Source organism: Rhinatrema bivittatum, chromosome 12, assembly GCF_901001135.1.
Source record: "Rhinatrema bivittatum chromosome 12, aRhiBiv1.1, whole genome shotgun sequence".
Lineage (NCBI taxonomy): Eukaryota > Metazoa > Chordata > Amphibia > Gymnophiona > Rhinatrematidae > Rhinatrema > Rhinatrema bivittatum.
Genome location: NC_042626.1, coordinates 10,021,622 through 10,043,034, shown reverse-complemented (window position 1 = coordinate 10,043,034; position 21,413 = coordinate 10,021,622). Strand labels below are relative to the sequence as shown.

The 21,413-nt window shown below is 45.4% G+C and overlaps 2 protein-coding genes across 2 annotated transcripts in view; one reads left to right on the top strand and one right to left on the bottom strand.

Annotated features, from left to right (window-relative positions):
- Positions 1 to 6,634: 6,634 nt before the first annotated feature.
- On the bottom strand, positions 6,635 to 19,370 carry LOC115073904 (polymeric immunoglobulin receptor-like). Its single transcript, XM_029572843.1, has 4 exons — positions 19,232 to 19,370; positions 9,084 to 9,419; positions 7,559 to 7,870; positions 6,635 to 6,877 (listed from the first exon to the last, which is right to left on the bottom strand). The coding sequence occupies exons 1-4, from the start codon at positions 19,263 to 19,265 to the stop codon at positions 6,657 to 6,659; spliced, it is 903 nt and encodes a 300-aa protein (XP_029428703.1). The 5' UTR covers positions 19,266 to 19,370; the 3' UTR covers positions 6,635 to 6,656.
- Positions 19,371 to 19,424: 54 nt separating this feature from the next.
- The window catches only part of PTPN22 (protein tyrosine phosphatase non-receptor type 22), a 44,734-nt gene continuing 42,745 nt past the window's right edge, over positions 19,425 to 21,413 (top strand). Inside the window, exon 1 of the mRNA XM_029572842.1 lies at positions 19,425 to 19,801. Coding sequence (XP_029428702.1) covers positions 19,715 to 19,801 — 87 coding nt within the window. The 5' untranslated portion in view covers positions 19,425 to 19,714. The remainder of the gene's footprint in view (positions 19,802 to 21,413) is intronic.

The window sequence follows — 21,413 nt, the reverse complement described above, 5'->3', positions numbered from 1 at the left end:
ACCATACTAACACCGGGTGGTAAATTGCATTTCTTCATGGGCACAGCTGGCTCACCTGTTGTAACCGGACTGTAACTGCTGCTTCATGCAGGTTACTCCCATCTCATTTTGGAAGCACATTGCTGTCATTATTACCCCAACTACCTTCTTGCCATTTGGGATCCTCTATTTTTGTCCCACATCTTTGAGAATTCTGTTACCTATATTGTAATCTAAAACAGGTAGAGCAACCTTCACATCTTTCCAAACGTACTTTTTCTGAAGATGAAAGTTAATGATAATAAGGATTGATCGATTGATTGATGGAACTTGATGATTCCCATCAGCTAAATTTCCTACAAATAGAAGGCAGTTAACAAACAAGGAGACCTGTGGATGTTCTGTGACGTCTCGTTTCCTTCTTTGCTACAGACATTTGCACATAGTTTTGCAAATGTTCATTCTGTGAATTTCTATGCAATAAGTACAACATTAGAGACAGTTTTTCTCTAAAGGAAGCTGGGCAAGACATGCATTGAACCGTGACCAATGGGAAGGCAGCTTTAAAAATGGTCAGTCAACCAATGGCAAAGCAGTTTTAAAACTGCTTCATGACATCACAATGTGCTCTGACCTCCCTGAGATTTTAACTGAACCGACCTGGCCAGATTCTCTAAAGGAAAGAAAAAGAAGGTACAGGAAATGTCTGAGTCAGAGATCATGGGGTGCATGCAGAATGAGATGGTAGCATGCAGAATGAAATTGGATGAACGGCTCAAAAGTTATTATTCAGGAGAATAGATGTGATGATCTTATAAGACCTGGCTAAGCCAAAAATAAAATATAAAAAGATTAGTGGGAAAAGTAAATGTCATCTAATTTTTTTTAGGAAGGATATGTGATGAAAGGGAACAGATCTCCAACGATCTCAAAGGCATTTTTTTTTTATTGATCATGAATACAAGTTAATCACAATTGTGCCACCAAAATGTGTCCTCATAGAGTCTGAAATTAAACCTTGAAAAAAAAACATATCTGCAAATCTAGAGCTGGGATTGGCAGAGCCGAACGAACCTTGACTATTAATCTTATTTGTAATTATTATTGTAGGGTGAATGATGGAGTCATCGCAATGCGAAGAAAATAAGAGTGGTAGGTAGATATAGTAGCATGATGTGCACTGCGTGGTCACCTTATCAATATTCACAAGACGTGTCCTAACCAACAAATTTTTACTTTTGCCAAAAATGTTTTGTATTTTAAATAGACATGTGGATAAACATATCTGGCCACGATATTCAGCAGTGTGACCATGCTGCTGAATATACCTGGCTATCTACTAGTTAGTTATATAAGTTTATCCAGCTAACTTGAGACCTCTATAGCAGGTCTAGGAGGAGAGAGAGAGAGACAGACAGACAGACAGACTAGCTATAAGGCCCTTATAGTATGTAGGTATTTATATCTCTATATGAGGTCCACCTAGTAACTCGAGGTGAGGTATAGGTAGTCGTAGGGGTTAGGGGCCACTTTGACATTCAGAGTGAGATGTATGAACAGAACAGTGCAGTCTTGTGAAGATTTGATGACCTTCGGAGTGAGGAAAGTCACACAACGATGAGATTTGTACCATGTTCTCTCAACTCTAGGTTGATGTCAAGCTAGGTTGACAGAACATGGTACAAATCTCATTGTTGAGTGACTTTCCTCACTCCGAAGGACATCAAATCTTCATAAGAGTGAACTGTTCTGTTCATACATCTCACTCTGAATGTCAAAGTGGCCCCTATCCCCTACGACTACTACCTAAACCTCGCCTCGAGTTACTAGGTGGGCCTCATATAGAGGTATAAATACCTACATACTATAAGGGCCCTTATAACTAGGTGTTCTCTCTCTCTCTCTCTCTCTGCAATATGGCTTCACAGAAATCCCACCCCAAACTCCTCCCCCTTTTCCAAATTAGCATCGCACCATGTGTTATGGTGCATTATGGCATTTTCATAAATGACCCCCTAAGTTAGCCAGATAAGTAGCTCTGCCCTGAAATGCCCCATCCCATTCCCCTATTTAGCCCTATAAATAGTTATCTAGTTAGGTCACAGCCACTGAATGAGGCCAACTATTGAAACAGCACTGCTTAGCTGGATAAATCCAAACTTATCCAGCTATGTTGCACTGAATATGGATCTCTGTGTTAATAAAAAAAAAAAAGTTATGAAGACCATGGGGAAATGTACTTGTGAGGTTACTTAACGCTGAGATCACCGAGCGCTGACGGAAATGGCGTGCTGGATATCAATCTGTGAATGCCAAAGCTCTGCCGCCCAGCTTCTAAATGCATCTAACAGCTCTTGTCTTTTCCCTTTCCGTGCGAGCCAGGCAGCTGTATGATACATCACGCTGTCTCCTTTGGGGTGGTGTCATTCCTGCTGCTGTTGCTGGTGATGGGATTATACTGTCTGAGGAGGAGGAAACTGAAGGCTCTAGGTAGGTCTCGCCTGCACTTAGCAAAGTCTTTGCTGGATTCACTATGCAATCTGTCATGTGCTGGAGAAATGTGATGCAGAGGGTTTGGAGAAGAATTTATCATCACCATCAAACTTTATTTATTGTTCGCCTTCCCGTACAAAACACCCAAGGCAAGATAAAACATTTAAAATACAACCAATTAAAAACGTAACATTACAGAAATGTTTTACATTTCAAAACATCAGAAACATTTTATATAAATTCCTCCTCCAAACCATAGAGTACTCTCATTCATCATCCCCATAACCAAGCCACCTACCCTCCCCGTGTTAAAATAAAGAACCACCCTCAACCCCATTATGCTCACCTGCTTCCTTTTTCTATTTTTTAGCTGACAGGAAGGTGACCAGCAATGGTGAAATGAACAACCTGGGCGACCCAGGAAAGGTAAGTACTGGAGAGGATTAAGACCCAGTGCAATAAAAGATACTGCCTGGACTGCAAGTTGTTTGCCGTGCCAAAAATAAGTACTCTTGGGGCTGGTTCTTGCTAAAATGGATGTCCCAGTGCACTGGGGTATCTTTACAGAGGGAAGCAGAAAACCTACACTGCTTTGAGTTTGCACTGGGTGGAGCATTAAACGCTGGGTGAGCACCCGAGTTTCACAAATGCAATAGAATGCACCAAAAAGGAGGAAAAATATAAAACTGGACTGCAAAACACCCAGACTGAAAGATACTGTGAGCGCTCTGCCATTCTACTCATAGTAGCTCATTCATGATACAATAAAATTATAATTTTGGCCTCATATAATGTTGGGAAGTGCGATTAGTTGTTATTACAGCTACACTGGGCTAAAGCCAGGACTGGATTATCTTGTTCCTTATGACATGGAGCCAGCTGGCTTTCCTAATCCAGAGAGTACCTAACACCAGCATAACAGGCTATGCCAGTGGTATTCCCTTGAGAGCCACCAAAAGGTCAGGTTTTCAGGATGTCCTTAATGAATATGCAAAAGAGAGATTTCCATGCCCACTACCTCTATTGTATGCAAATCTGTCTCGTGCATATTCATTAGAGATATCCTGAAACCTGCCCTGTTGGTGGCCCTTGAGGGCTGGGAGTGAATACTACTGGCCTACGCTGTATTTCTGCAGATGACATAAAGTGTCATGCTGTCTGCCGAGTTTAACTTTCATGGGTGTGGCCTCTAGTTTACAAGACAAACTTCTGTAAAAAAGAAAAAAAGTAAATAAAACATCTCTGCAGATGTTGCACTCAAAATAACCTGAATTTCTGTATTTGCTACCTAGCAGTAGATTAGATAAACTCATTCAGTCCTTAATAACTTTGGTGACAGAAACTGATTGATAGTGCAAATGTGAATCAATGTAAAAATTCTAATTAAAGTTTAAAATGCCCCCAGTGACAGTGCTGTGCACACTCATGCCAGAGACCCTGGATCTAATTCCCAGCAGGGGTCATCTTCATCACCGCACCACAGAACGAGGGAAGCCTCCTGGCGAGGACCCTCACGGAGGTTGCTGTTTTACAGAGGAAGGAAGGTGTCGGGGGCCTAAGCGAATGGGTGGCAGGAAAAGAAAGGTCCAGGCATCTTAAACTTCAGGACCCCTCCCACCCTGATGTAAATGTGTAAACCGAGCAGGAAGCCCGAGCAGCGTGGAGAAAGAAGGGAGACTTATAGTAACCATTTTACTCTTTCAAATGGTGCAGGCCTCCAGGAAGGAGAAGGAGGGGAACCATCCAGAACCAGGAAATGACAGGCAGGAAGGTGCCTCGGCCGGATCTCGGCCCGACAACAAGAAGGAAATCCTGTACTCTACAGTGGTCTTCAAGAACGGCGCAAAGTCATCTGCCAACTTCTGCAGCCCGTCAGGCAATGACACTACTTACGCCAGCATCCAGCACACGGACGCCCCGCCGGAGGAATTCCCGGTGTATGCACAAGTAGCCAAGACAAAGTCTAAATGCTGAGGCAGCCAAGAAAAAGGCTGCTGCTGCCGCCACTCGCAGGAGGACCCGAGGTTTGATTCTGGTACTGGAGGAACAGCAGTAAATCAAAGAGTTTCTCCTTATCAGGCATTAAAAGAATATTTTAGGCATCATTTTCTAAAGCTGAAAAAAACATTCTACAAAAATCCATTATTATGTGCCATCAGTGTGGAAGGAGGGAGAGTAAAGCCCTCCTGAGTCGACTCTAGGAGACCAGGTCAGTCTGCTGCACAGGTCTTTAATATGCTGAGTATAAGAAATTAACTGAAATTGTTTAATGTATCACCTGTTTGTTCATTTTCAAGCTTATGATGACTTTTGTGTCTCTCCACTATTATTCAGTGCACCTCCTGTACCCCCTTATGTACCTTTTTACGATTCATTTTAATCTGGCCATATCTTTTTTTTTATATTGAAGCAGCACAATTCTTGATCCATTTTAATGCTGTGGCATAGAAGCCCTCGCTGCCTCTAGGGGTAAGGCAAGCCCGAGATTAGCTGGGGGTCTGCAGTATTACACCAGGAAAAGAATTGGAAAAGAAGAGATGGGCTTTAGGGTCCTTTACCCGCTGTCACAGTCTGTCTGAACTGCAGCCGAGCAATCACCCAAGGGTGTGAAAATGAGGTGGGTCCCCTTCCTCCCCAGCCTGCACTCAAGCACATGTATTCACAGCCCTCCTATGAACTAGGGCACATCTTCACAAAAGGGTGCTACAGGGGTCACCTGCACCAAATGAAATGTCAGAGAAACTTACCACTTAGTTAGGCACAACACCTCTGGATCACAATGCAAGAGACGGCCAGCATAATGAAGGCGACCCAGCGCAAAATACCCCATGGAAGTTCAGCTGGGAACCTAAAAACAAGGAAGAAAATCTATTTATAGGGCTTGTTGCATCTCTCTCCCATCACAAAGGAATCAGCCAACCTCTTCACGCCATCGTTCACCGCCAAGGACTTCCATGGTCTCACCCCTGCACCTCCATAATAAACTTCAGTGTTTTCCTCCATCTCCTCCTGACCCCAAAAGTCACCTTCACCGAGTTCCCTGGCATCCTCCATCTGAACCCAGTCATTTGGCTCCAGGAACCTCGGGGGTGTTACTTCCCCTCCCTAGCATTCACTTCCAGAGACTTCAGTTGCACCCTGCTCCTGACCAGGCAATTATCGACTTTGCCTCTTTCTCAGGTCTCGTCTCCTTTCTTGTTTTTATTTATAGGGCAGCCGCCTTTTTCGTGCTAAGATATTTTATTCTCCGTATTTTCATACTTTTTTTTTTTTTCCTTCCTGCATGGTTTTCTGACAAGGAGTGAAACCGCAGTACCTGAATCCTTTTAGCTTCCCAACCCTGGAACATGACTGCCTCCTCAGGCATGAAATTCAGATCAGAGCAAAACGGGGGAAATCTTACAATTTGTACTTGTTTCCTGAATTCTATAAAAGATTCCTTTGTTTTATTGGCTCTGGCGTGTTGGGTCTCTGAAAGCTCAACGGGCTGAGAGGTACACGAAGGTGAATTACATTTCGTGTTTGCGCATCAGCTTTCACTCAAATGGCATAACCCGAGCAAAAGGCTAATGAAGGATCCCTCAAGGTTTTCCCAAACGCAGGTTTCTAGATGCTCTGCCACCCTCGAACGGTTATACCCCGGCCTCTCCAAAATAACAAAAAACAATTGGTTGGTTACATGCTAATGACCTCCTGGTTTATGGAAACCGATTGTGGTTGGTTTGATGGTCGTGCGTGTAGAAGACCTGGGTTCCTGATTATTATTATAATTCCTGATCCAGGTGTTCTGTGGCTCATATTGGCCAGGGGTGGTGACACTGCAGAGGCAGCGGTCATTGCCCCGGCAGAGAAGGTGCTCCAGTGACTACCCCAAGTGATGCCAATTCCACCTTGAGCTGAAAGCCAAAAGGAGTAGGAGAAACCTCTTGGAATAAGAGAGGAAAAACCAGGAAAAACACCGTTATTTTATCAGGTATGAAATGGTTTGTTCCAGTATAAGAGTGGGAGAGGTCACCTGCAAAATGGGAGGGGGGTTTCAGCAGCTGTCTGCTATTTCTATTTCAGCAGCTGTCTGCTATTTCTAGCCTGTTTAAAATCTCAGCTTTCCAATGGTAGCGAGTCTCAGCTTCCCAGCCCGCCCAATCCCTGCTAACTCCACGTTTTCAGGCGCTCTGATGCCTGACTCATGGGAGATGTAAAACCTGGTGTGGATCCTGAAGGAAGGCTGACGTGGGCCTAGGCTGCCAACACATCAAAGCAACAACATACCCGGCTCCGACAGCGGGAGAATAGGACAAGGTCTGCTCTCCGGTTGCAGGCTCCGACGATAAATCAACATTGCTGCTCGCGCGTTCCGTGGTCGTAGGAGGCAGCGTGCTAGTGCCGCACGTATACTTTCCCTGCTCTGCAATGAAATGAAATCCCATGTTTGTGCTAAGGTTTCATAAAATGAATTTAAAAGACATTGGAAGGCACACTTATCTCTATCGTTTTGTTGTGGAGTAAAGGCCCGGAGGCCAGTGATTTCACTCCTAATGAGTTCTGTCTGTGTCTTTTTTTTTTATTCTTCTGGAAAACGTGAATCGGTAAATGCATTCTCTGCCCTGCACAGCCAGCTCACAGGTACAGGCCCCTGTTCTCTGTTCAGCATGTGCAGTGTCAGCCCTCTCTCACAAGCAGGTGAACCCTGAGCGAAAATAAAATATCTGGCACTGGATTCAGCGATATGCGTTCGTTTCAGCCATTTCGGTGGTACACACAAAAAAATGGACCATGTGTGTGCATCTCATTGTTAAAAGCACGCATACTATCCATTTTCCTGTGTGTACTATAAAACCGGCTAGGCATGCGTGTACCGCCGAAATGAATGCATATCCCTGCTGGATGTACAGAAATGTCAGTCATGAAAATAAGGGTAAGGTGTTCTGGCTGTCCGTATCTGGACTGCAGAAGGTCTGCGCACTTCCCTCTGTCAGGCTCATCTGTGAAGCAGGTGTCCTGCGTCCAGCTCGGAGAGGCAGTAGGACAGGTACCCTGACAAGAAGTGTGTGTTCGTACAGCGGCGGTGCGTAATCTGCTGCCATACCATTTAGCAGGAGCTGATACACGCAATTCTCCGTGGACGCTGTCAGCACCACAGCTTTGACGACCCAACTGGATTGCCTGCTGGCTCTGTTTGAAGCTTTACAGTAGAACTCCTGAGTCCCCGGGAGCAGTCCGCAGTGTAGGACAAGGTTGGCGGAATGCCCAAGAGATAGGTCCTCGAGGTCTGTCTTTCTGTACCAGGAATATCGAATATCAAAGCCCTTGTGGGAGAAACAGTTCAGCGTGACTGGCCTTCCTGAGCAGGACTTGGTAGGGTCATCGATGAACTTAATCTCTGGAGCAGATACAGGCTCTGCAACACAACCAGATCTTACTTTCATTAAAAGGTCAGAGGACACCTGGAAACCCCGCTCTGAGCTATTTGGAGTGGCTGTACCTGATTTATTGCTAAACTGCATGAGATAAGTGAGGTACAGTGAAGACCGGCGTCTTCCAACAATCTAGCTCCAAATATTTCAGGTGGATGGCATAGTAGGTCTGAGCGCTGCTTTGCCTCCTTCCCACAATGGCGCACAGGACTGAGATTAGGCTGGAAGTCTAAGGGACCAAAATGAATACACAGGGCAGGTCATTTTCTTCAGAGCATGTAAACTCAGCGTGCCTGCGCATAAGAGACCATGCTCATATGTACGCCTGCATTTTACAGCCTGGGTGGCGGAAGTTGCACAGTTTATAAAATACCACACATCTCTGCCCTGAAAGCAGGCTGCATGCACATTTTATTCATGCAGGGAGCCCCGCATACCTTCCATACCTATTTTATGAAAGTACATGCATATATTTCAGGCACACAATAACTGTAACGTGTGCATAATTGCCGCAGTTTACATGCAGAGGCAGGTACTGCATAAAGCACACGTGAATTCCGCTTATGAGAATACTTGTGAGCTTGCTTTAAATCAGCGGTTCCCTGACCCCTCCCACCTGTTCACCCAGACCCTCCAGCACATCACTCAGATCCCCCACCAGTTAACCCAGACTTCCCACCCAAAAACTGAAAACGACAAGCGTGATTTTGGTCCCAGGACTCAATTAGCAGGCGCAGAAGCGCATGGACATAACACAAAACATGTGCGCACCCACTTCAGAACGCCCCTTTTTATCCTTCTAAAGTTTGCGCATACTTTTATCTTTTGCAGAATACTACTCACGTGCCTGACTTCCTATTTTACTTGCCGAACCCTTTTGAAAGTTGACCCCCATAATGAACAGTGCCAACCTTTTGCTTCAACTGAGTTTTCCATTCTAAAATTTTAGACATTCCCTCCCCCACCCCCCCCCCCCACCCCCCCGCGAACAGCTCAGCAACTGAGTACATGTGGCCCCTGAAAGACTGGGCAAAGCTCATCCAATCACGGTGTGGCTGCTCTACTGCAAAAAAAGCAGGCGAGAAGCCTGATTGGTGAAGCGATCAAGCCAAAGGCAGCTATCGTTTTCAGTGGCTTCCAGATTTTACAAGCCATGATGAGAAATATTTTTAGGTGTGTGCTGTGCACATAACCTACCTTCGATGACAGTAAGCTTGACTTGAAACAAAACATCTGCATAAGGTGCATCTATCCCACACCAGTAAGTTCCTGCATCTTCCAGTGTAAGCTTGGTCATGGTGACAGAATACACCCCAAATCTGATTTGTGTGATTGTCAGTCTGTCCTTATATTGGCTCTCCACACAACCCTTGGTGTCGCCCAAAATAGTACAATGATTTCGTGAGTCTCCGAAGCACCAGTACTTTGTATAGTAGAGATATCTCGTTGGATCATAGAAGCAGTTGATGGTGATTGCTGATCCCGTTGTGGCTGTCCTTTCTTTGTCTGACCAAAGAGGTTGCGAAACTGAAGCTGCAGGAAAGAAAGTGCAGACATGTTTGTAATGCATAAACTTTCCAGTAATTTGGTCCTGGGGAACTTAGCCTCTGTACAAAGGGCAGGTCGCCTCTGAAAGCAGAAACTTTGATTTTGGAAAACCACCTATCCATCTGTGGCCTGATTCAAACACTCCTCCCCAATCTTTTGGGCTTCTATAGAGAAAAAAATAGCAGGAAATATTCAGCATTTACCAGATAGTAACTGCCATAAAAATAGGCAGCCGGGAGATGTTTGAGGGAAAAATATATTCAGAGCATGCAGTGGGAGCCACCATGGATGTGATCCTTCTACCGACAAGCCCACATCCACTGACAGCCATTCACCCTAATACACACATGACTTTTATTAGCCCCAAATACATTTATTCCAGGCTGACCTCAGCTGGGCATGGAGCCATGAGCTCCCATTGCACCCTATGGCAGCAATTTTGCATGTTTGATTATGTTTGTGCAAAAACAGGAAAGTTGGCTTGCACAAACCTTCTTCTGTTAATGTACCAGTTAGCACCCCCCCCCCTCCCCAAAATTAGAGCAACCTACCACTCTATGTAAACACTAGGAAAGATTAGCCATGCAAAAGGCGCTTTTAAAGAGCCAACACCACTTTCCCCACCGAGTGTATAGCTGGTTTCAAGGAAAGGAAACATTTTTATCGATAAATATTTTAGATTTTAGATTTTTATATTCTGCTTTTCACACTTTTTCAGCACTTCAAAGCGGATTCAGGTACTGTAGTATTTTCCTATCCCAGAGGGCTTACAATCTAAGTTCGTACCTGATAAAGAATATTTTTACATAATATTGGTGTTTGGATTAAGTATGGGATCTTAATGCTTATCTACCCAACATGATAGAGACCAATGGGGAGGAAAATAAAAACCTGACCTGGAGAAGGAGCGATATCATAAAGCGGTCAAGAGTCTATAGCTGGCAGCTGAGAGATATCCTTGGCAGTGTGGACAGGAATAACCAGGCAAACTAACGGGCCGATACAGTAGAGTGAGCTCCGGTGGAGCGCACTGTTAACCGGCATTTGGACGCACGTTTTCGACGCACTAGCTTTACCCCTTATTCAGTAAGGGGTCGAAAACGCGCGTCCAACCCCCCCCCCCCCCCCCCCCCCCCCCCCCCCGAGACTAATAGTGCCCGCAACATGCAAATGCATGTTGATGGGCCTATTAGTCATTCCCGCGCGATACAGTAAGTAAAATGTGCAGCCAAGCCACTCATTTTACTTTCGGAAATTAGCGCACTGTACTGTATCGGCCTGTATGTTAGGAAATACGTTACCCACCCCCCTTCCACATGCACAGTGTGACTAAAGTTACTTCCCAAAGGTAACCACTCAGAATGACTTCTTACTGATATCTAAATATCATTGTCAGTGTAAAATAACGAGATGAAGTTGCAGTGCCGTTTCTTGATATATCTCTTTGGGGGGTTTTTTGTTTCTATTGTTGATGTTTTTCTGCAGGAGGTTTAATCCTCCTGCCTTGGCCATGGTTGTAACACTGTTGGGTCCCCAATGAGGTCTCAATCTCAGCCTAAAAAGGGACTTATCCCCGGCTCCAGCCTCAGACCCCGCACTTGGATCCAGGCCAAGGGCAATGCTTCACTTTATTTCATCTGAGGAGAAATCAGAGGAAAGGCAGTTTAGCCCTCCCCTTCTGAAACAAAGCTGAGTGCGGTTGGGTTTTGCTCCCAGACGGAAGTCCTCAAACTAAAAGCAAATAACTCTTATCTGTAGGCAAGAGAAATAAGTGGCAACTTATAACGCTTCCCATGCCACTGTTGATGGTGTCCTTTGCCCGTCCCATGGTGCTTTGGGGTATTCTTTGCCCCTCTTTGGAGCCTCGGGGTTCTCTTGCCACTGCTGGTGCCACTTTGCGTCTCTCACTGTGCCTTGGGGCACTGATATCTCTTTTTGGGCATCTTTGTCCCATCAATGGTGCCTTGGGCTATTCAGGCCACTCTTGTTGCCTATTTGCACCACTCTTGGTGTCTTGAGCTCTTTCTTCTGCTGTTGATGTCTGCCTGCAAGTTTCTCTAAACTTTGATAGAAAACCCCAATTTCTTTTAGCCCTAAATAGGTTGCATTCATTGTATTGCTTCTCCCGCTGACTTTAATGGAAAACAAATGGCCAAATGACATTAATTAACAAATATATTTTTGGCTCCAAAATGAACCACTGTTATTATTTGTGATAGTTGTGGGTGGATCCTTGGGCCAGTGGCAGATGACCACGCCCACGGGGGAAGATCCCAAGAGGGACCACCGGTCAGGCTCAGAGTTGGGAGACAGACACACACAAGTTCTTTTATTAAACAGTTCTTGAGAACCTCCAGAGGTGGCAGTAGTGAGCTGGAAGAGCCCGGCTGGGCTGTTGTCCCTCAGGCACCGGAACAGCGATCCCAGGAAGGCTGAGCTGTAGAGAAACTGAGATAGTAAGTAGGCAGAGTATGTGGAGTTCAGGAACAGAACCTAGATGGTAACTCTCACACTGTAGTCTCTAGAACAGCCCAGGAGTTGGAATGAAGTAGACCCTCGAGGAGCGAGTACCTGGTTCCAGGGAAAGCTCTGAGAGAGAGATGGTAACTCACTGGTGTTGCAGGCAGCGGTGACTTCCTGGCAGAAGTTATATTCAGTAGCAGGTCCAGGAATGTGGGCCCTCGAGGAGCGAGTACCTGGTTCCAGGGAAAGCTCTGAGAGAGAGATGGTAACTCACTGGTGTTGCAGGCAGCGGTGACTTCCTGGCAGAAGTTATATTCAGTAGCAGGTCCGGGAACGTGGGCCCTCGAGGAGCGAGTACTGGTTCCAGACTGCGACCTGAAAAGTAAAAGAGAGAGTGAGGCCCCCGAGGAGCGGGTACCCCTGGTAAAGTCCGAGGAGGCGAGTAGCAAGGTATGCGGAGAGTGAATCCCATCCGCAGCGATACCTGGAGGCAGCTAGGTAGGAAACCCTTTGCTAACTCGATTAGTTAGCGAAATGAAAGACCTTTAAATATCCGAAGATGATGATGTCATCTCAGGGGGACGCCCCTGAGATTCGCGCCACTGCTGGTACTTGAGTCGGGGCCGCACCACGCGCGCCCTTAGGCCTCAGGAGAACATGGCGGAAGGCAGCGTCTAACCGGACTGGGAACGCCGGAGGAGGCCGGCAAGATGACGCCGCGGCAGCCAAACTTCCATCAACCCAGGAGGGAGTCGCCAAAGAGGTAAGGAGGGCGGAGTGGAGACGTCGGGCATCGACGGTCGCAACAACCACTGAGCTCAACAAACTAACATGGTCATTCACCAAAATACGTTAGGGCCCTAATGCTCGTGATAATGCCATAATGCATGTGTTATTTTTCGCATTGCAAGATATGTATGCAAATTTTAAAAATTTAGTCAAAGGGGAGGAGTTTATAAAAATGAGGGGTATTTAATGTTGCGTGCGACAGCGCAATGCAGTTTATAACACTGAAAATAACTACATCCTTCTTCCTGGCTTAATGCAGCTAGGTAGAGAGTGCATTGTACAAATCTCAGCTTTGTGTACCTTCCAAATCACATCAAATCTTCACTGATGTGTACTGTGCTGTTCGTTCATACCTCTGACTGTACATGGAAAACTGGCCCCCAAAACCTAGAGCACCACCAAAACCTCACCTTGAGTTACTAGTTGACCCTCCTAGAGTGGTATAAATAGTTGACTAATATGAGAGCCTTATAAAAAGTCTCTCTCTCTCTCTCATGTATACCAAAATGATGAACTGGTCTATACAGTAGAATATCATAAAGCATTTTCATTCTCCCAAAAATAACATTTAAAAAATGATGAACAGAAAATACAATTTTACAACATAGGAAATAAAATAAACCAATGTGCTATTTCAAGATTCTGCTTACATCCTAACCTAAGGTTTTGGCTCTAGATGCTACATTTTTGTAAATGTTTTATAAAGATGGGTAGAGCCAAGATTGTGCTCTTCAACCCAAACCAGCTGGAAGGTTTCTGTGTAACAGGGAAATGCTTGTGCTTAGTTCTCTTCAATGAGTCCCAGTATTCAGCAATTAGTTATCTTGAGCTTATTGTTTAGTTGGTAAATATTTTTTTATTATTTTCTTGATCCTCCCAAAATGTTTGTGTTCTATTGATGAATAACTCATGGTAGATTATAAGATATTGCTTTTTGGGGTTTTTCCCCTTGTTATTCCAGTATAACATTTATATCATGTGATGTAATTTGATTTAACATTAATAAATACATTAAATATAAAATAAACCTGAAAAGATACTATTTTATTTTTTCCCCTGATTTTTAACTGTATTTTGAAAAACCGGACAATTTGGCAGCTGTAACTTTTCAAACTATAAATGAAAATCAAGAGATCAAACCTTGTTGAACTTTCCAATGTCTTTATAAGGCTCACAACTGAACACTCTAGTTTATATTCACCATGAAACCAGCTCAGCTTTCTGTCTCTGTCCTACAAGCCAAACAACTCTGACATTTATATTTCAATTACAGGAAACTGCAGGAGCCAGAAAAGTAAGCCAATATTACAAGATAAAACTGTAACCTGCAAAGTGATGAAATTCAGATATTTTCACACTTGAAAATAACTGCAAACTTTTCCCACCTGCCTCAAAGGGTGAAGCGCCCCTATTTAACTTTATATGCTTAGTGTAACCCAAGAATCATCGACATAAGTTCATAAGAACATAAGATGTGCCTAGATTCATCGAGCCCAACATCCTGTCTCCTACAGTGGCCAGTCTGGGTCACTATGGAGCACCGGACATTAATTTGACTAACACATAGCATGTATTTATTTAAAAAAATTCTAACCCGCACTGATCCAGGCAAGGTACAACAATATACACACATATGAGTTCAACTAACAAACATACAGCAATACTCAGACTGCATAATTGTAGAGCTTAAAAAATAAATGCTGAAAAAAAAGATAGCTTGATACCTGGAATCATCCATGGCTGCTCAGGTTGACTGTTCCAACAAACTGGTCCAGCTTCCGCCAAAGTCCTGACTTGTGTTTCAGCACCATGTGGTGCATGGAGTATAAATACTGAGCATCAAGCTCACCCAAGGAGACACCTTGCCACTCAGTAGCCTAAGCACAGTTACTGCAATTTTCTATTTAATTCTCCATTCGACCAGTAGCCAATGCAGGTCATATAAGACAGGTGTAGTGTGGTCCTACCGGCCGATACCCAGCAAATTACATACGGTTATGTTCTGAACCACTTGTAAAAATCACAGAACATTAGATGGAACACCAATGTACGCAGCATCACAGCAGTCTAAGCCAGAAAAATGCAAAGCTTGCAACAGCAAATTAAACTCTGAGCTACCTATAACAGTTTTAGGCCACATAATATTCGGAGCTTAAAGAAGGTAGCTCTAGCCAAACTTTGACTTGATTACACATTGTCAGTCCTAGCTCCAGGGTCACTCCAAGACTTTTGGCCTGATATATAATCGGTATCTGACATCCTTTAAAGTTAAATACCAATGGTTTGTCTCTCGATGCTACTTTTTCCAGGATCATCCCTTCTGTCTTTTCCAAAATTAAGAACAGTTTAATGTGAAGGGGCCATTGTTTTATGGCTAATAGACAAATGGACATCAGTTTGAATGCAGTATCCTATGTAGATCTGACTGGGATAAAAAAAAAAAACCCAACAGAATATCTTTCAGCATATCCCAGCTAACAATTTACATAATGGGCCATGTAGATGTTAAATATATATAGCCAATGGGAAGTGGAGATGATGAGCGGTATACACAATTGGTACAAACCACAATAACAAATGGTATAGCGCTAACAGGTTCGCGGAACTGGATTACTCAAAGGATGAAGCGTTAAAAGAAGATAGATTCAGCATTTCCATCTTTATTCATGAGTGGTTGAAGGAAAGCTTCTGTCCCCCGACACAGACCGTGTTTTGCCACATGGGCTGCGTGGGAAGGACAGAAGCCCATGAAATCAACTTATAGTGAATGTCCAAGACATAAGGCGGAAATAAAATCCATGTGTAGTCAGAGAAGCCGTCTTGGTGTTGTGTGAAGCACCCTGCAGAGGGTAATCAAAAATGCAGGCGTGAAAGCAAATTAAAACGGCAATTTTTAGCTTACGTTAAGCCAATTCAGATGCTCAGTGCACGGAAAGGCAAGTGAAGCTTCAGAATAGACCTTGATATAATTGAACTGAAAGCATAAATTCCGTGGGTCTCCGTGGCGCTATACCAAATATATATATATATACATATGCTGATTCTGTTTGATTTATTTTACTGTTTTCTATTGTTTTGTTTACTTTGTTTTTACTATGTATGTGCAATTGTAATCTGCCACAAAGTACTGGAGGTATGCGGATAAGAAATGGAAATCAATTTGCCAATAAGTAAATAAATAAATAAAGCAGCAGATATCGTTGACCCTTGTGGGACCCCAGTTGAAACTGGACACCAAGTAGAAGCAGTTGATCCGATGCATATCTGCTGTTGGCAATCAAAGAGGGGAGATGTTGGTCATTGTAGCACCACACACGAAATCCCACCTTCATTAAGCGGTAAATAAGTATTTGGTGATTTAAGATGTCAAAGGCTGCCGGGATGTCTCATAATACTAGAACCTACCTCTGTCTGCGGTCAAACCCTCATCTAAAAGTGTCAGAACCAGATATTAACAGAGTCATTGCAACGTTGTCGAGAATGTCATGTTCGTCAAGAAACTCATTCAGTTTATCTATTTAATGGCATCTCTTAATTGCTTTCCCAATTAAAAATCGCCCAAAGCGACACGTGAATACTAAAACAAAAGAAAAAACAGTACCACAATAAAGCTTTTCCCGCTGACCCTAGACTCCTTCCTGATGAATGCCCTTTCCACTTTTTTCCTAAATTCAGGGGAACCTCCACCTTGTAAAGCTTTTTGCATGGAGTTGGAGTAATAATTGGAGAGCTGGAGCTGCCCTAGCGCTGCGCATCATGATCCGCGCTGCTCTATTTTCTATCGCTTGGAGTTTGCGAGTCCATTTTCCTGACAGCCCTACGCAGAGGGCATTGCAATCATCTATCCGAGACAGGATTAGGGCATAAACCCCGCTTCTCACAGCTTGATACTCCAAGCATGGCCGTAGTTGCACCAGAGACAATACCCTTATTAAATAAACATACAGATGCTTACTGTGACTCCAACATCGCTCTAAGCTTCAACGGCAAGAGGAAATGTGGAAAAAAGGATTTGCTATCACAAAGAGGGGAGTAGCTGGCTTGTTACGGCGGTTACTACCCCAAACCAAATAAGCCTAATACTTCACTTTCCAAGCATATACAGCATAGTTCTCTGCTTCAACGGCAGGGGAGAAGAAAAGAGGGTTTGCACTCACAAAGCGGGGAGTAGCTGGCTTATTACGGCGGTTACTACCCCAAACCAAATGTGCCTGATACTTCGCTTTCGATGCATATCCAGCATGGCTCTCTGCTTCATGGCATGGGAGAGGCTGATACATCAAGCATTTCCAGCATAGCTCTCTGCTTCAACAGCAGGGGAATAAGAAAAGCTGAGGCTTCACGCATATCCAGAATAGCTTCAACTGCAGGGGAGAAGAAAAAAAAAAAAAAAAGGATTCGCACTCACAAAGCAGGGAGTAGCTGGCTTGTTACGGCGGTTACTACCCTAAACCAAAAGGGCCTGATACTTCACTTTCAATGCATAACCCGCATGGCTCTCCGCTTCAACGGCAGGAGAGAAGAAAAACAACCAATAGGGGCTGTATGACATAGTCTGGGTAAAGGGAATAAACATGGGTGTAGCTTGCTTATTGCAGCAGTTACTACCCCTACTACCCCTAACTAATCAAGCTAGGTATTTCACTTGGATGCAGCTCCATCACTGCTCTCTACATTAATTGTGGGGGTGGAAGGGAAATAGAACCAAGAGTTAAGAGAAAATGATAAGTATGAGAGAAAAAAATGTGTGAAGCTTGCTGGGCAGACTGGATGGGCCGTTTGGTCTTCTTCTGCCGTCATTTCTATGTTTCTATGTTTCTATGTAAGTTTTAATTTTACACAGGGGCTCCGTGTTACCCGGGCAATTTGTTTTTCCGTATTCAGTTCTTTTAAAGCCAGATTTTCAACGAACTTGCGAGGAAAGGCAGAGACGAGATAGGACTGTACAGGATTAAGAGAGAGTTTCATAAGCAACAGCTGCACTGCCTCTTATTTAGACTCGCTGGCAGGTGACCCTCCGATGGATAATTGATTTTTTATTTTTTTTTAGCAGTTTTTCTTACCTGCTGGCAAAAATGTCACAAGAGCCAGGAAGGCCATCAGTAGAATTTGGTTCAGATCCCACTTCATTCAGGGCAGCCTCTTCGGGTACTGGCAGAGTCACAGACTGACTCAAAAGAGCGGTGTGGATGCCCTCCCCACCTCCCTCGGCTCAGCGGCCTGGCCACCCGGGTCCTTCTTGTCCACCCCTTCCCAGGGGCCCTGACTCTGCTACCTGACAGACACAGGAAATGACTTGTCAAGCGTGGGTGGCTTTCTTTTTCTCAGTTATTTTCCACCAGAAATGGATTTTAAAATTAAAAATAAAAGTTTTGCTTAGAGAGGAAAGCAGTACAAATCTGTTTAGACATCTCTGCCCAAAAAAAGACCCGAAGAAGTTATAAAATGCCGACACCTGCTAAGTTACTGTGATTGCAACTTGTGATGTGTGAAAAAACAAAATCCACATTTTAAAGGAGGGAAAAATGTAAACAAAAGAAGCCGGGCCTTTGCTCAACCTCTTGCGGAGAAAAGTGGGGATACTTCCTGCGGAAACAAATGAAGGGGAGTACAATTGCCCCAATATCTCCCTTTTCCCCCTTCTCAAGGGAATGGCACCGCATTCTGACTGCAGCCTGGCAGGTGGAATGAGACTGGAATTCGGCTTCTCGGGCATCCTGGGTTAAAAGCACCGTCGGTTGCTTTCTCACAGGGCGAGGGCCCTTTCCAGGTCCTGTCCATTCTGGTTCACTGGACTGAGAGGAAGGGCACCCTGGGGTGAGTTAAGTTCATGAGATCTCAGGGGGGTTCCCCCTTCTTGAGAGGTCATCAAACAAGGCCTCATCCGGCAGAAAGCTGCAACACCCTGGGGTAATCTTTGTGGTGCTTCAGAGAATCCATAGTTTTAGCCCCATTGTCTCCTAGGACGCAGCCCTTCAAGAGTGGGGGCATGGCCATCGGCAGGGGTAAGCAAGAAGGGGTAACCTCCCAGGCCAGCAGGGGAAGGGGCAGTCTGCAAGCACGGGAGCTGCTCTTGTCTGTGGGACCCGGGCTGTTTGTCAGTCACGTTCAGAGAATAAGAGATGAAAGGCCAGGACAGTTGGGGGCAGCACTTGCTTATCTCGAGGAGGATCTCACACACACACATGCACGCACATACACACACACACACGCACACACACACACACACACACGCACGCACACACACACACACACACACACACACATATAAGAAATTGCCATGCTGGACCCAGCATCCTGTTTCCAACAGAGGCCAAACCAGGCCACAAGAACCTGGCAATTACCCAGACACTAAGAAGATCCCATGCCACTGATGCAATTAATAGCAGTGGCTATTCCCTAAGTAAACTTGATTAATAGCAGTTAATGTAGTTCTCCTTAACAAAGGGGCTCCTGTGAGTACCCCAGGAGCTGCCTCCAGCACATCACTGTCACCCAGCAAAACAGGGGCTGTACTACTCGGAGAGCCTCTCACCCAGCCTGACCTGAAAACAGTGCCAGTAGAGCAGCTCCGTCCATCTCTTTGTGCCAGCTGGGCCGCCCTACACCCCTCCTGCAGAGGGTGGCAGCTGAGGGCACTGTAGGTGCTTTGGACTGTCTGTCTGTCTGTCTGCCAGGTCTGCCTTCTGTGACTAGCTGTGTTGGGGGTGGGGATAAGATACTAGAGGAAAGCCCTATTTGCATTTCTCGCAGATTACAGCTGGGTCTGGGTTGCTCTGCAAGTAGAGCAGAAGTTAGTTAGCCTGCTCTCAGAGATGCCTGCCCGGCTGCAGGTGGCCACTGAAGGTGCAGCCACAGAGAAGTGAACTTGAATCTGGCTGCAGGCAGAGTAAAGAGGAAGGCATTAGGACCCCGGAGCGCTGAGCTCGTCTCAGTCTGACCACGGTGGCTCTTAGCAAGGTTCTCCTTTCAAAGCTTTCCTCGCGTCAGTGAGGCGCGGTGCCAGGGACCCCCTCCACTCCCTCAGCATGGAGCAGGAGCAAATCCTGCGGCGCTACCTGGCCGGGATCCACAGCAAGGAGCACAGCTCCCAACACACTGCCCGGGACTTTCTGGTAAGTCAGCACAGCCCACGTGTAACTGTTTGGCTTTTCGGCTGCCCGGAGGCCTGGGGAAACTGAAATCGGACAGAGGAAGGGTTTCTGGGGAGTAGTGCTCAGGCCATGCAGAGAGCCCCTGGACAGAAATAAATAAATAAAAAAATAAAAAAAGGAGTTTCTCATTATGGTGGAAGAATAGCAGAAATAATCCGTTCACTAGCTGGTATCCTGATGGCGATTTACAGTTTACTTCTGCACAATCTACTAGTGAGAATCTAATCTGGCAATTCACATGCATTGAATTACATCCCAGAGGCCATGATATAAAGAGCAGGGAGGGACCTACCCACTGTATCAGAATTCGGCACGTGAGTAAATCCCAAATCCAACTTCTTTCTGGAGTTCTCCATCATCACTGGCCCTTCACTGACCACAGTGGATGTGGTCAGTGAAGGGCCAGTTTACTGCCTTGTGACAGGAGCTGTAGAAAGAACACATCCTGGGCTTCGGAGTCCGTTTTCACTGCGCAGGAGCTGAGGGTGTCACGAGAGGGCTATCCACAAAGTCCGGCATGAGTGGTCACTTAGCGCTGTGGGCTACCTCTGGTTCACCTGGCACACGCTGGACGCTGGTGCTGGGATAAACAGAGAGGATCCCTGGCAGCAAGGTAACGAGGGACCTGGGCAGCTTTCACCGAGCGATGGCCGCAGCCTGGGGGCATCGGTGATGGGGGCTGCACCGTGCTTCCTGCATGGCAGGGGGAAACCAGCACCGAGCGGCAGCCTCCACTCTAAAGGGGGTCACCATGGCACTGGGGGTTGGGTTGCTTTGGTAAATGCGCATGAAGTCACGGCTGGGTAGACTGGATGGGCCTTTCGGGCTTTCTCTGCCCTCATTTGCTGTCATGTACTTCCCTACCGTTAGGGGAGGCCTTGAAAGGGATATTCGAGGGGGACCTGGGGGGAGAGAAATCTGCACAGCAAACATTTTACGACAGCCGTGAGGCGGCTGTGCCTCTTTCATGGAGCCAGCTTTACCTAAGGCAGTCTTCGCGGCCCAGCAATGGGTGACCGGACAATCCCAGGACACTCCTGGGAGGTGTCATCCATTCCTGAGCTATTAATCCATCTCTGCCAGGCAGAAAATGTTACTTTCCATTTTGTGCACAGATTTGCCTCTGTGTTTATTATGACTGTTTTCTCTGGTCCATCTTGTTTTCATGGAAGAGCAGACTAAATGAAAGCAAATAACTAAACAGAGTATAGCTAAAGCTAGATTCCCATCCCAAAGCATTCTGGGATCTCCTTCGAGTCTTATTATTTCAGTGGAAAATGCATTATCACCACTCCTAGGGATGGGTGATAGGTTCAGATAAGTTCCTGGAGGAGAAGTCCATTACCTGCTATTAATCAAGTTTACTTAGGGAATAGCCACTGCTATTAATTGCATCAGTAGCATGGGATCTTCTTAGTGTTTGGGTAATTGCCAGGTTCTTGTGGCCTGGATTGGCCTATGTTGGAAACAGGACGCTGGGCTTGATGGACCCTTGGTCTGACCCAGTATGGTATATCTCAGGTTCTTAAAAGAGGTCCTGAAGAATATCTTACTCATCACATGTCGGGCCTCT

Excerpts from the sequence above, each read along its gene's own strand:
- LOC115073904 (XM_029572843.1), bottom strand. The coding sequence starts at position 19,265 with ATGGACGGAGCTGCTCTACTGGCACTGTTTTCAG. Across the intron at positions 9,420-19,231 it reads TCTACTGGCACTGTTTTCAG|CTTCAGTTTCGCAACCTCTT; the intron begins GTCAGGCTGGGT and ends TCTTTCCTGCAG. Across the intron at positions 7,871-9,083 it reads CAAGCTTACTGTCATCGAAG|AGCCTGTATCTGCTCCAGAG; the intron begins GTAGGTTATGTG and ends GTTGTGTTGCAG.